The sequence below is a fragment of the Lissotriton vulgaris genome, chromosome 2_1 (assembly GCF_964263255.1).
Source record: "Lissotriton vulgaris chromosome 2_1, aLisVul1.2, whole genome shotgun sequence".
Taxonomy (NCBI): domain Eukaryota; kingdom Metazoa; phylum Chordata; class Amphibia; order Caudata; family Salamandridae; genus Lissotriton; species Lissotriton vulgaris.
In genome coordinates, this window is record NC_141687.1 from 1,969,597,108 (window position 1) to 1,969,611,593 (window position 14,486).

Here is a 14,486-nt window from a genome sequence, read left to right on the forward strand (position 1 = left end):
AGGGAGAAATGGGGATTACTGAAGAGGGTGGGAACTGTCTAGTAAGTCAAGATGTTATTGGTTGCTCATATTGTACAGAAACAGCTCATTCAATTAGCTTATCAAGCTTTACAAAAGCATTCCGTATTATAAATTAAGATTTAAGCTTCTTGTACGAATAAATAATCATATTTTCATTTTAAATTGCAGGATTGATACCCAAAGATTACAGATCTCTGAAGACTCAGTATTTGCAGGTTAGTTCATGTGACATTTTTAGCACCAGGGTATAAAAATATGGAAGGAAGTTGACAGTAGGTAAGTAGCTCCAGACCTTATCCAGTCTGCTTATTTAATATATGCCTTTAACATAGTTGGGTCCTTGCTTACGCAATACAAATATTTCTATCTGATAGAGACTTCTAGTCGCAGGTTCCTTTCCTTAGAATATTCCCCAGATGTCAGACTGGATCTTTAAAATCTAGAGAAGTATCTCTGCGCACATCTACCCTGACCCCCTTAAGGAGCCCATGGCAGAGTGTGAAGAAATGGGGTATATTATATGGTGTGATTGTGTTACTTCACTGTGTAGTACACTACCAAAACTTCTCGGGACGAGTTACATTTAGCGTGTCGCACCTTAACTCAAACCTGGGTAGCTTTAGCTTTGAACAGTCAGGCTTTAGCATAGATTTGAAGCATTTAAACAGCACTAAAACAATAAAGGAAGCAGAAAATACAACTCTAAACAAATCCGACCTATTTATAAAAATAGATTTTTTAATGAATTTACGGGCACAAAAACGAAAAAGATCCACCTGAGTGTTCACAGATTTAGATTTTTTTTTTAATACATTTCATTAATGCTTTTGACAAAAGCGAAAACATTTTGAGACATGCATCATGACGTTTTTCAACATGAGCCCTCATGACACATATATTCTGCACAGTTGCTACCTATCTGTGCCCTCAGACTCTTCCTCAGACCCTCTTTCCACTCATATATACATTTTTAAAGAAACAATAAATCAAGACTTTTCGCTCAACTACAAACAAGCATTGGCAAATTTAGTGACTTTGACACAAAAAAAGTCAGCAAAAAGTTACATCAAGGATGAATGTGTTTACTTAGAAGTACTGTAGGCGCCCACCTTCATCAGGGAGCTAGGCAAGGGGACCAACAAGGCCCAATGGAACTATTGCCTTCGGAAGAAAAGCAATCTCCAGTGCCAGGGTTAGTGGCCATTTGCCATTAACGTCTATGGAGTGGTCCTGATGCAAGGGATACAGGATGCTGAAAATGCTTCAAAGAGGCTGAAGATGCGGTGTGGTCGATGGTAGTCATCCTGGGGCTTACTCCTCAGTCCATGGTCCTGGTGGTGCGACATTGGCCACAGGGGTCGACGTTCCTTAAAGTCTTCTCTGGTCGGCAAAAGTCCAATTGCCACTGGGCTACTGGTTGCTGGGAACAGTAAAGTCAGCAGTTTCCTTCTTTTGGCGATAACTCTCTTCCTGGGGGACCAAGTTGCACTCCGACAACTCTCCCGGGTCCAGTGTATTTGGGTGTAACTTGGCAGCATCAGGTCTCGGTCTTCCAAGGTGCATAGGGGCTAGTAGTGATTATCCGGCGATCTCAGCTACCAACTCGCCAGGCAGGCTTCTTCTACTTTTGTGGCCCTATGCTGTGAACAGGAAGCCAGTCAACAGATTCATTTGGTCTCTCCTTCTAGCTGGGACCCAGAGATGTATTCTCCTCTATCAGGACACAGTCTTTGCATTTACTAGCCCAAGAAGCAGCCGTGCAGGCCAACTTTGGTGCGTTCTCTCTTTGCCGGATCTAGGGACAGCACGGCAGTCTATCTTTGGTCTTCTTCTCTAGTCCATGCGAGATTTGAGTTCTGGGGCCATAGGTGGCTCTTTTATGCCCAGAAAGTGCCCTTAGAGGTGGTCGACATCACTAGTAAATGGGCTACCTGGATCCTTTCCACCTGATGACAACTTCCTGTAAAGTGTGGCATCTGGCTATCCCAGAATGCTCTACTCTGCCCACTCCTAAGATGTCGGGACCCCTCTCTTGGTGTGTGGGGCTTAGTAGCCCACCCCAGGTGGCTGCCTGTGACCTACATGTGGAAACATAGGGAGAGTCTCAATGATTAAAGATACCTAGTCCACAATGTGAAAAGATTAGGTCGACATGTTTCTGATATGTGTGAGCCCGAGTCGCTCAGCTTTCGTCAGGACCAAATATGTGTGATCCTCCGGTGGTGTGCACGCCACTATTACAAAATACCCTCAGCGTTTTATTAATCAGTATATAAAAGCACGAGGATGGTATTTGAAGGATAGCAGTAAAAGTAATCACCTAACTTGATCTTGCTAACCCAATATAAGCTGCAAGGTTGTCTTGCTGCTTACAAACTAAAACACCGCCCGCTGTTTTCTTTCCACTGTCCGGGTGGTAATTTGTGGTGAAGGATTTTTGACTGCATATTACTGATAAGACACTGTAATAATATTTTGTTGATAACTTAAAACATTTTATTCCTTACAGGTATAAGACCCCAGCATTCTGCTGCAAGGGTCCGAATCGGCTCTAAGCCGTAAGTATTTTGGATCAATTTATCCTTTTAACTTTTTCACATATAATTCCTCACGGCAGGGTGCACCTTAGGGTTTGCACACCACCGGAGGATCACACATATTTGGTCCTGACGAAAGCTGAGGGACTCGCGCTCACACATAGCAGAAACATGTCGACCTAATCTTTTCACATTGTGGACTAGGTGTCTTTAATCATTGAGACCCTCCCTATGTTTCCACTCTAAATTGCTTTTAACCAGTGCGGGTTGGACTCTGAATAAAATAGTTTACCGTCACAACTACGCACTTTTTAATTTCTTTTTTTTGCACTCACTTAGCACAATTTGGCTTTTCTGTTTGCACCCGAAACACTCACAAGAACCAGCTCCGCTGTCTACAGGCGTTGCAGCACACTGGAAAGACGCTAGGTCTTTCCAGTGGGAACCCAGTGATGAAGCATGTCACCACTAGGTTGGTGAGTGAGGGTTCTTATTTGATCAGTTTTTTGTTTTCCTTCTCCATTTGTTCTTAACCACATCAAAAGTAATTATTCTTTTGAAAGTGGTATTCTGTTATCTTCACTCTTTTGTTGTTTATCAAACATTCATTAGGGGTAAGAGAGTGAACTGTCATACCCTTACTCTCTCTTTGTTTATTTGTGGAAGCATAAGCCACCCTGCCCCAAGTTATTGCCGATGGCAGGGAAGGCTCAAAGTTCATGATACGCTGCAGGCTGGACTTAACAGACTCACTAGGTAGAGCGATTGCTTTGCCAGTAGCACTTCGCCACCCTACCTGGGTGAGGTCAACTGGCTCGTTGAGGGATGTCCAGGCTTCCCGTATGGACAATCTTGTTGATGGCACTTGCCTCCTTCGTGAAAAGGCAGACTGAGCTTTTGAGTGCTTCAGGAACAGTAGGGCTACCGTCTGGTCATTAGGACTCTCCATGGCTCCATGCCAGCCCCATTCTGCCTTCCACTTCTCCTGTGGCCAGCAGACTCCCCAGTTCCTTCATGGTCACGAATAAAGCTCCTACAAATCTCGTCGAACCTAAGGCCAGAGATCTGCACAGCTCGCAAGCCCCCTAACCCCACTGACTTCCACAACTTGGCAGCCTCCAAATTCCCTTAATATGCCCTTGCAACATAATGGGCAACCAATTGACAGCAGGATCAAGCACCACCTGCCCCACTGGCTGTCCATAACTTCATACCAATGAGTGCATCAAATTCTTCAGTGGCGTTGTGCCTTTACATTCACCAAAACCCTGCTGCCCATGCCACTATCCCCAGACCGACTGACAGATGACCACTTCTCCCTGCTGCATCAAGAAAATCAGGCTCATTTAGTCAAAGGAACCATCAAGAGGTTACCGACAACAGAAGTGGGACATGGTAGGTCAAGTAGGTCATAGCTATTCCTGCCACCTGCTGGTGCCAAAGAAGGACGGAGACCTCCGCCCTATACTAAACCTTTGACCTCTCTTCCTGATAAAAAAACTTCAAAATGCTCATGTTGGCTCAGGTTCTGTCTGCCCTGGACTCTGGGAACTGAATGGTAGCATTGTACTTGCAGAACTCATATTTCTGTATACCCATCCTGCCAGCGCACTGTTCACAATGGGCCACAAACACTTTCAGTTTGCTGTGCTCCCCTGTGACTTTACCAGCATCCCTCGGGTGTTCATGAAAGTGATGGCGGAGGTTGAAGCCCATCTGCGGAGATCAGGGGTTCCAGTCTTCTCCTACCCTGGACTCTGGAGACTGAATGGTAGCATTGTACTTGCAGAACTCATATTTCTGTATACCCATCCTGCCAGCGCACTGTTCACGATGGGCCACAAACACTTTCAGTTTGCTGTGCTCCCCTGTGATTCTACAAGCATCCCTTGGGTGTTCATGAAAGTGATGGCGGAGGTTGAAGCCCATCTGCGGAGGTCAGGGGTTCCAGTCTTCTCCTACCCTAGCGACTGGCCGTTGGAAGTGGGTTCTTCACGGACAGTTGTTACCCACCTCCATACTACAAAAGTCCATCTGCATTCGCTGGAATTCACTGTCAACGTGCCAAAGTCACATCCGACTCCCTCTCAGATGCTTCCTTTAATCAGAGCTATCCTGAACACAGTGCACTTCTATTCCTACCCTCCCTAGACACGTGGCCTGGATATTCAGGCTGTGAGTCCGATGCTTTAGCCTCTATCCTGGAATTGGGTAACACTGACTCTGAGGTTTTTGGGTTTTTGTAGCTTCTTGCTGGTACAACATGTCTGCTGGCATATGTGGGCTCTACATGGGGCCTGGAGTACCAGTGGGCACAGCATCACTGTAACTTCGCTGATGAGGCCCAGATACTGCAATAGACCTTAAGTGGTTGCTAACGAACCAGGATTGGGTTGATGGCAGATACGTCTCCCTTCCCCATCCAGAGCTCAAAGTGGTGACAGATGCATCACTTCTGGGTTGGGGAGGCCATCTGGGTGAGGTGGAGATCAGAGGAATCTGGTCTCCAGCAAAGTCTCCTTTCCACATCAACTTGTTGGAGTTGAGAGCATTTCACTTGGCTTTGAAGGCCTTCCTTCCTTTCATTAAAGTAAATCTAATTCAGGTATTCACAGACAACACCACCACCATGTGGTATTGCGTCAAAGAGGTTGGGGTCATGAATGGAATATCAGGACAATTTCCTGGTCGTACAACATCTGATGGAATCTCTGAAAGTCAGGGGCGGATGAACTCAGTCGTTGATGTCTCATGGATCATAAAAGGCATCTGAATCTGGTGGTGGTGTAAGGTCTCTTCTGCGAGGGGGGAAACATTAGTTAGATCTATTTTCCACCACTGAGTACACTTTTGCGCATTTGAGTTTCCAAAGTGGCTCTTGCTTGGAGACACGTTTTGTCTTGAGTGGGGCTCAGGACTCCTGTACGCTTTCCTGCCAATTCTACTCTTCCCAAGTTCTGAAGAAGATCAGAACGGACAAGAGCCAAGGCATCGTTGTAGCTCGAGATCGGGCATGGAGAGTATGGTATCCCAAACTCCTGAGCGTGAGTTTCGGTCCTCTGATCAGGCTGCCCCTCTGGGAGGATCTTTGTCACTGCAACAGTCAGGGTTCTCAGTTTCTGTGCTTGCTCTGCCTTCTTACATGGAGTTTGAGTGGTGCCAGTTAGGAGTCTTTGGTCTTCCTCCAGAAGTTTGCAAGGTCATCTTGGCAGCCAGGAATCTCTCTACAGTATATGCCATGCCATTGAAACACATTTGTAGCTTGGTGCTCTTTCAAAAATGTTAATCTCCTTTCTGCACTTCTGTCAGGTCTTGATATGTGTTTCTTTGTTAGCCTAGCAAAGCTTTGCTTTGAACACATTAAGGGGAAACTTTTGGCCATCTCAGCATTCCTGCGGTTGCTGGATCCGCCATCCTGTTTAAGTCCTCTGTTGTCACTCAGTTCCTAAAACGTCCCTCCAATACTCTTCATCATGCCCCAATGGGACTTGAACGTAGTCCTAACATTCTTTTTTTTAAATTACATTTTATTATGAAAACAAAGGTGAATACACTAGTGCAATGACACAGCCCGTTTCTGAGCATTACAGATCTCTCTCCCTCCTCCTCTCACTTGACAACATAATCATGGTTCTTCCAATGTATGTAAATCACGTATGGCAGTGTCAATAATCCCTTACCCCGAATATCGTGGAAAGGCACATTCTCGACCCCACAAACCCACCATCTGCTTCATGTGTCCCATGCATCACCCAATCAGGTGCAGCTCCCTCCAGTCTGCACACTTCCTGTGTATACCTCCCGAGTACGAGGTGTCCCATATCTCTCTTTCTACAAGTCTACAGTGCTGCATCTCAATTTCCCTGTCTCGGAATAGCAGAGGTGCCTCACAACCTCATCTCTGGGCTATCTTTCACTTCGCCACCTTACACCCAATGTTTACTAGGAGTTTCTAGTATCTTGTGATGTCCGAGAGTCTCCATATCCCAAATAAGGCCACCTGGGGCAGCAGACCAATGCTAGCCCTTACTGCTTCCTCAAGGGATTCTACAACCTGTTCCCAGAAGCGGTGTATCCTCGGACAGAGACACCATGTATTGAAGAATGTACCCTCCATACCGCACTTGCACAAGCACAGAGCGTTCTCTGTCCTCCCAATATTCAGTAGCAATGTTCTGGTGTAGTATGTCTGATGAAGGAGTTTTCATTGGATCAGCCGGTAGCTGGCCATTTCTGTTGGAAAGCTTAGTGCCTCCTGCCAGTCCTCATCATCACTATCCCCTATATCCTATTCCCATTGGACCTGAAGGCGCATCAGTATCCCTTGTGTATTCTGCATTATTGTGCCATAAGACAGGGAGGCCCATTTTGTATGGACTCGCCCATCCAACTGTCTCCCTTCAAACAGGGAGTCCTCCTGGGTCTCCTCTTCTTGTCTATGCTCCTTTAGAGTGTATGGCTTAGCTGTCTAAATTTCAACCATTGGGTGGTCGGCATTTGCTTTTCCTTTTGTAGGCAATCAAAGAGGATTTCTCTGTTGACAGCCAATACTTCGGCAAGTGTGAAGATGCCTATATTATCCTAGCCCTGTAAGTCTCTCAGTGTAGTCCCTTGTCGCATTCTGGTCGCTTCACATAGTCACGGGCAAGGCGTGAGCCTCTTGTCCCACTGCATCTCTGTTAGTAGATGTCTCCACAATGCCAGGACATTGGTGGTTGTCTGGCTCACCCGGTGGTTCAACATGCCTCCATATAAGGCATGTATATAGCTCTGGTAGCCCATGCCCCACCTGTCTGTCTGAAATGACGGGTCATCCCAGTGTGCATATGCCCAATCATTCACTACACTTACCTGCATCACCTCATTTTATCTTTTGACATTTGGGAGCACTATACCTCCGTCACATTTGAAGTGTTGCAAGATCTGCATCGCTATTTGAGGTTGACTTACGGTCCAGATGAGCGTCCTCACCAAGACATCCACTCAGGCAAAAAATGTCTTCGGGATTCTATATGGGTTATTTTGTAGGCTGTACAGCAGGCGAGGGAGTGGGTTCATTTTAAACATGGCCACTTTGCCCAATATGACAGCGGCAGCGTGCAACAATGTTTTACATCCCGCTCCAGTCGCTGAAGCATTGGTATGAGATTTTCCTCATACTATGATGCGGCATCTCTAGTGTCCCAAATGCCCAAATATTTAAACTTATGAAATATCACTCATATGGGCAGCGGTAAGATTTCTCCCAGTTGATTGCAAAACCAGAGAACTCACCGAACACCTGAAATATATTGCGGATGAGTGTTTGATCCGTCATAATAGTATGTCGTCCGCATACAACTATATTCTTTCCTCCCAACCTGAGTTGCCAGTCCATCCCCAAATTTGGGCGTCTATTCTCATCACACCGCCAGAGGTTCCACTGCCAATGTAAACATTAATGTATAACCCACATCCTAATTTGCCCTGTAAGACCGCCGCATGGTAGGCGGGCGGTCCCAAATACGATTAGATGGCGGACGGACAAAAGTCTGTCCACTATCCTAATGACCCCCTAAATCTGAAACTTTCTAAGCAATGTCAGTAGACTAGAACAACGTAAACTGGGCATTTACACCTGTGCTGTAAAATTGTTATTCCTCCTGCGGCGCGCTGCTACCCTCAGCTTGTGATCTCATCAGTTATTAATTTGTGAAATACATCCACCAAATTACCAGTTGCCAATTGCTGCGTGACTCTACTTGCCGGTTTCAACCCACTTTCGATGGTGTGACATGTCAAGAACTCCCTTTGCTCAAGTAGTGCAATACTCGTTTCATTAGACGCCAATTTGAGACCACAAGTGCTTCCTTCCGTATCCAAATGACTGATTTCTACTATCTCCAGAATGTCACCAATGAAGAAATGGGCAGTGTCATGGTCCGGAGTTGCTCGTGTTAGTTGTAATTCTGGTATCCTACAGCAAAGTTTTTTGCACAACTTTAGTTTTATAACAAATTTATAGGCCTCTATCCTAAGATTTTATAAGTCCGGTTCTACAGAGGGTCAAGTGGAGGTTGGTCTATTCCTTTATCAAGTATTATTGATAGGACTCAGTCTCGAAGATCGTCATCTTAGTGAGTCAGGCGTCTTTTCGTAACTTATTTGCTTCAGGTGTTCACTCTTTGACACTGATCACTCTGGGTTGGTTACTTTACAAATCCATTCTACTTTTTAGAAATGTCAGAGCCAATCCCATGATGAAGAAAGGAAAGTTACTTAATTGTAATTGTCCTGTGTAACTAAGCTAATGAATTGTAAAGTGGGAATCAAATATGCTAGCCAGTTAAATGGGTTATAAATGATTCCTAGTATTGTCTCTTTTTTTTCATTTCACCGGTGAATCTTACTCAGAAATATTTTAGCTACAAGTTTGTGATAAGTAGTGTTTTTTTAAATAAAAAAACTGATTATTTACGAACATTTGTTATGATGGAATGGGGGGGAAAGCAGAATGGTGATTGTAGTTCCCTGCAAGAACTGAATAATAGAGTCTGGTTTTCTTGTCTGGTATGATAAATACACACATTCTATATCAAATTCTCTCACACTACACACTATTGTAGAGTGATTCCACCTCAGAAAACAGAAATTAAGGCTTCAGATATGGCATGGCTCTCCTTCATGAACATCTTGTGAACCTGTTTTCTCTGTATTTGCCCCTATCATTTCCAAGTTGCATTAAATATATGATTCTGATTTAGGTATGAAAATCTAAAATAAGTGTAACTATGTTCTATTTATTCTCAAACACAAAAAATGGTAATTGCAATAGAATTGCGTGCTGCACAGGAGTGAGTGAATATTGATCTAACATCTGTTCCACAGAGTTATGGGCCAGATCATCTGCTGACATTCTTCAACTTGAAACAGACCGGCTTGCTAACCGAACAAGTGGCTGGGGAGACTATTTCTGCTGTTGAGAATAAAGTGAGCAAGTTGGTCACAGACAAAGCAGCTGGTGAGAGAAACGTGCATCAACTTTGATTTATTGGAGATTACATATATCAACAGGAGATCTTCAGCTAAGCAAATAGTGTATGGGTAGAATGTTTTGCTTATGAATATTCATCCCTGTAAATTCCTTAGTTTAATGTATCTCCAGTTAGCAGACTAGATCCAATTTTTAATTGGGTTTTGATTAATGTTCCCACTTATGTCTTCAGCGTTTAAGTCCAACATTAAAACAGGAAAGAGTTATAGGTTTGGACAAGTAGTATTCACTTATGATAGCAAGACAGTTTCTTGTGACCTTTCAGGTTTTCAGGAACCGAAGGCTATCATAGAGAGGTAAAACCTTTAATTCTTTTTCCTTCTTAATATCTTGGTTTGCTGACCTTAGGGCGATGATTTTCCACTCCCCCACAAGAAGATTCAGTTTAAGTTCTCCAAACCTGAAGGACTTGGATTACCAATGGATTCAAGAATCAAATTTAAAATTTGATGCCAGCCTAACAAAACAATCCATATAAGTAAACTACCTGCCTGCCATACCCAGTGCACATCGTAGTCTAAAGAGCAAGAACTCGTAGTATCTGGAACCTTTGATATTTAAAATCTCTCAAGCACTACATCGGATATTTCCAAGTGGCAAAATAACTCTGCCTGTTCAAAAGCGTTCTTCCCTTTTAATTGTAAAGCTCCCTATTACCAAGTATAATGTAAAGGCACTATAGAAAATAGGTAAAGGAGTCATTCACTGAAGAGAAAACCGTTCTCTTTACCCTTCTCTGCATCACTAACAATCACAATCAATCAGCATTCTACAATCGTGCCTTGTTTTGATGATGTCCTCTTGGGTTTTGAGATCTGTTGTGACATTATTCATTGGGTGGACCCTTTAAATCAATAAATTAATTAATGACAATTCCATCCCAATGTTTTGGACAATATATTTGCAAAACTGAGGTTTCATCCGTGTACCTCTATTGTCACTCATTCAAAATGTAAATGTTCAATGAATTCTCAAAAAGGATCACTGGGGGCAATGCCAGTCTCAGGTGGACATTCTTCCTGCACTGTGTCTTTTTGCTGTTATCTGTTCTGCAGGTGATACAGAAAATAAATCAGCGTTCCTTGTTAGTCATTCTAATCGCTCCGTACTGGTCAAAACTGATGTGATATTTGGAGATGTTGGAACTCAGTACCCGTTTTCTGTCTTTGTAAGAACGCATTTATCTTTTATCCAAATGTACAGACCATAGATCTTCATACCTGCAAGTTGCTGAAAAGAAAAAACTTTAAAGACTTAGATGATTCCTATTGAGAGTGTAAATGTGGTACTGGCTGCTAGATTTCCTTTCGTAAAGTGAAGGTATTCAGGCAGATGCAGTATGCTTGGGAGCCGTGTTGTCAGAAATCTATTAATCCCTAACAGCAGATATTGAGGGCTTTTTGGCGGCCATGTCCACATTTCAGTGAACTCCTGAACTAGGCTCACATTTTCGTATGCCAATAGAACTGCCACTTTTATTTGTCTTGTAAATTCCTCTGATTTCATCTACAGCACTTTTGTTGAGCCTTACCTTTGTGCACATATTTATTAGGGGTACAGATTTTCGAAAACCTACATTTCTGCTGTCCACATCTTTAGCCTTAAAACTATCAAAACTCGCTGTTAAATTAACTAGGGGTTTTAGAAGTGTAGGCATGCTTGGCAAAACTACATTAAATTAACGTTTATCCCGTTCAGCTCCGCATCCATCTAAGGTTAAGGTCTATTTCAACAGACTGAAACCCGGAAAAGCCTTACTCTTCTGTTAAGAGAGAGAGAAAGACTATAAGAAAAGAAAACAACCCATTTCTTGTTGAGTGATGGGTCTCTATATGAAAATGTGTTACAAATTAGTGTAGAAAGACTCAACACAAGTTCTGCAAGTATAGTACCGACTTCGTCATTTTCGGGAGGGAGTACCTGTGATAAACATTTGCCAGGTTTCATTTGACTTGGTCATCACAACATATGCTCACCAAACACTAGTGTCTTGACTCTGCTGCAAGGAATGAGGCTGTCTTTGATAAAAACACTTTTGCTGAATGTTTTAGTGTAAGAGACTTGTGCACCTCCTTGTGTGGTATTGCCTGCTAATTCTATGATAGTGATTTGGCCTGACCACTGAGGAGCAGGGAAGGCTATGCAGAACTGACACCAGCATCAAAAGGCTTCTTTATGGACCTGATATATTATTTACAAAATGACATCTGTCTGGTTGGCTTTGGGTGCCAACCAGCCTTGGGACAAATGAATTCATGGAAAAGAAATTCAGTGTCCAGTCTGTTGCATGGTGATATTTTGGGTGGCTTGTTCATATACATTGTCCATATATATAGTTTACATATGTGGTGTACGTTCTCCTGTAGGAGGATAATAAAAAAATTGATTTGGCGGTGCATGTGAGGTTATTATCTCCACAGAAGAATCTTAGTTCTGTTTTTGATGTTGTAAATTGTATCCGGACTTTCTGTAAAAGTTGGTGTTTGCCAGCCAGGCAGGGCCATCATCTTACATAACACTGCCCTCCCGAGCAGAGACAGTAGTAGGGATCTCCAGTGTTGTACATCACTCTCAAGTCTAGCTAAGGGCAGCGGGAACAAGGGACAAGGGAACCCTACTCACTGGGAGCCTGGGTAAGTAAGTTTGTGAGGAAACAATTGCTCATGTGGGTAAATAAAGGTTTTTCTAATGAATTGTGCACAATGGCAATGTACAGGGTTGGATTGATGTCAAAAAGAAAGCTGGCCACATACACCGAGGTTTCAGTCAATATGTACAGTCGTTTATATAGTAAGTAAGTAAAGTAAACAATATATACATAGTGTTTGGCAACAAAAATGATTTTTACAACATACAATAATTAAACAATAGTGATAAGTGTTCCAGTGAAAAAACGTTTGGAACCTAGGCTAATGGCAACATATTATGTGACATATGTGCAAGGTTTCACTTTAGAACATTCGGCGACCGTCTGAAAATTAGCCATGTATTGGACAACACTTTATACAATCATAAGTGCTGGTTAATGGTTCGCCTTTGTTAACTTTCGATGGCGTTTCAACCCTGTTTAGAATGTAGGGTCTCTTCAGGACCTAGAAATGTCGGGACACCTGAAGGAAGGCCTGCACTGCCTAATGTGAAAGGCAGTGACACCGTGAATATAGTGAAGAAAAATAACTCCTAGGGTACCCAGCCGGGTGCCAATGTGAGTGTAGTGATAGGCAGGCAGAAGAAATGGCAAAGCTGGCAAAGTCTTGGCGGTACTGGAGGCACTGAGTATTTGATTGAGTCTGGAGCAGCATGCGTTTTGGTAACGCTCCGAGTGTAAGGGAGCAGAGCCACACTTAAATACAGTTAGTGGCTCACCAGGCTGTAGCTCTGTGTCAACAAATAATACAAGGGTTTTACCTCCATATTTAGAACTCTTATCTTGCAGTAATAGCGATTTGTGAGATCCACTGAGTGCTGCTGGAACAGAGGAGCGTCCGTCTCCCTGTTCGGTGCGATGATCATTCACGGTGCCACTGCATTTCACATTAGGCAGTGCAGGCCTTCCTTCAGGTGTCCCGACATTTCTAGGTCCTGAAGAGACCCTACATTCTAAACAGGGTTGAAACGCTGTCGACAGTTAACAAAGGCGAATCATTAACCAGCACTTATGTTTGTATAAAGTCTTGTTCAATAGGTGGCTTATTTTCCTATGGTCGCCTTATGTTCGAAAGTGAAACCTTGGACATATGTCATATAATATGTTACCATTAGCCTAGGTTCCAAACGTTTTTTCACTGGGACACTTCTCACTATTGTTTAGTTATTGTATGTTGTAAAAAATTCTTTTTATTGCCAAACACTATGTATATATTGTTTACTTTACATACTTACTATATAACAAATAGACTGAAACCTCGGTGTGTGTGTCCAGCCTTATTTTTTACATCAATCCAACCCTGTACATTGCCATAGTGCACAATTTATTAGAAAAACCTTTATTTATCCACAGGAGCCATTGTTTCCTCACAAACTAGCTAAGGGCAGCAGCAGATTTTGTTTCGTAAAAAAGGTCCGGGTCACCAGTGACAAATATTCCAAGATAGCGGAACCCCTCAAAGACTAATGTGCACCTCACACCTGAGGCAGTTCAGGCGCTGGACCATGCAGAACATATTTTACTGATTTCATCCAGTTGATCTTACACTGCTATGATCTCCAAATACACTTTCTAAACCTGTTACGAAGTAGACAGGAAACAGTAGAAGTTCCTCAGCATAAGTTTATTAGAAACAGCCCCACACAGGTGGTGGTGCGTGGGTCAGTGGAACATCAGTAATGACAGTTGCTGTCACAGGTGGTGACAGGGAAGAATGGAATGTGGGGGAACCAATCAGGGAGGAGAGGGCACGGGGGAAGCTCACGCGCAGGGGGCACGGGAGGGGTGGCATAGGTGAGATACAACAAAACCCTTCCCTCTTCTATCCCTCCACTTCGACGCCTCGTCAGGGGTAAGTGCTATATAAATTCAATTGCAGTTTTATGAAATGCTTCACATTGTGTGAGAAACTCTTAACAGTATTACTACTAATATATTTCTAGTGAGTTGCTTTTTACATATGACTCAGAATTTTATTTTTGTTTGAACAAAACCTAGTGTGATAACTATTGGTACAATCTGTATAATAAATGCGCCCAAATTAACGTTATGTTACAAAAAAAGTTATGGATTCTAGGTAAGTTGACTCATAAGATTATTGGAGGACATAGAGCTTTTTAAATGAGCACTGCCACTTTATGACAAGATGGCAAGATGCAAAGAAAATAGAAAGCAGAAAAACAGGGACCCACTAATGACGCAAGATGTGATGACTACTTTTCTGAGTGCTGCTATTAGACTAGTGGAA

The 14,486-nt window shown here is 43.1% G+C and overlaps 1 protein-coding gene across 2 annotated transcripts in view; it reads left to right on the forward strand.

Annotated features, from left to right (window-relative positions):
• VPS33B (VPS33B late endosome and lysosome associated) overlaps positions 1-14,486 on the forward strand; it is a 792,141-nt gene that overhangs the window by 558,909 nt on the left and 218,746 nt on the right. For both annotated transcript variants that reach the window (XM_086958170.1, XM_086958171.1), the window contains exons 18-19: positions 190-236; positions 9,426-9,558. In XM_086958170.1, the coding sequence (XP_086814296.1) occupies positions 190-236; positions 9,426-9,558 (180 nt within the window). The remainder of the gene's footprint in view (positions 1-189; positions 237-9,425; positions 9,559-14,486) is intronic.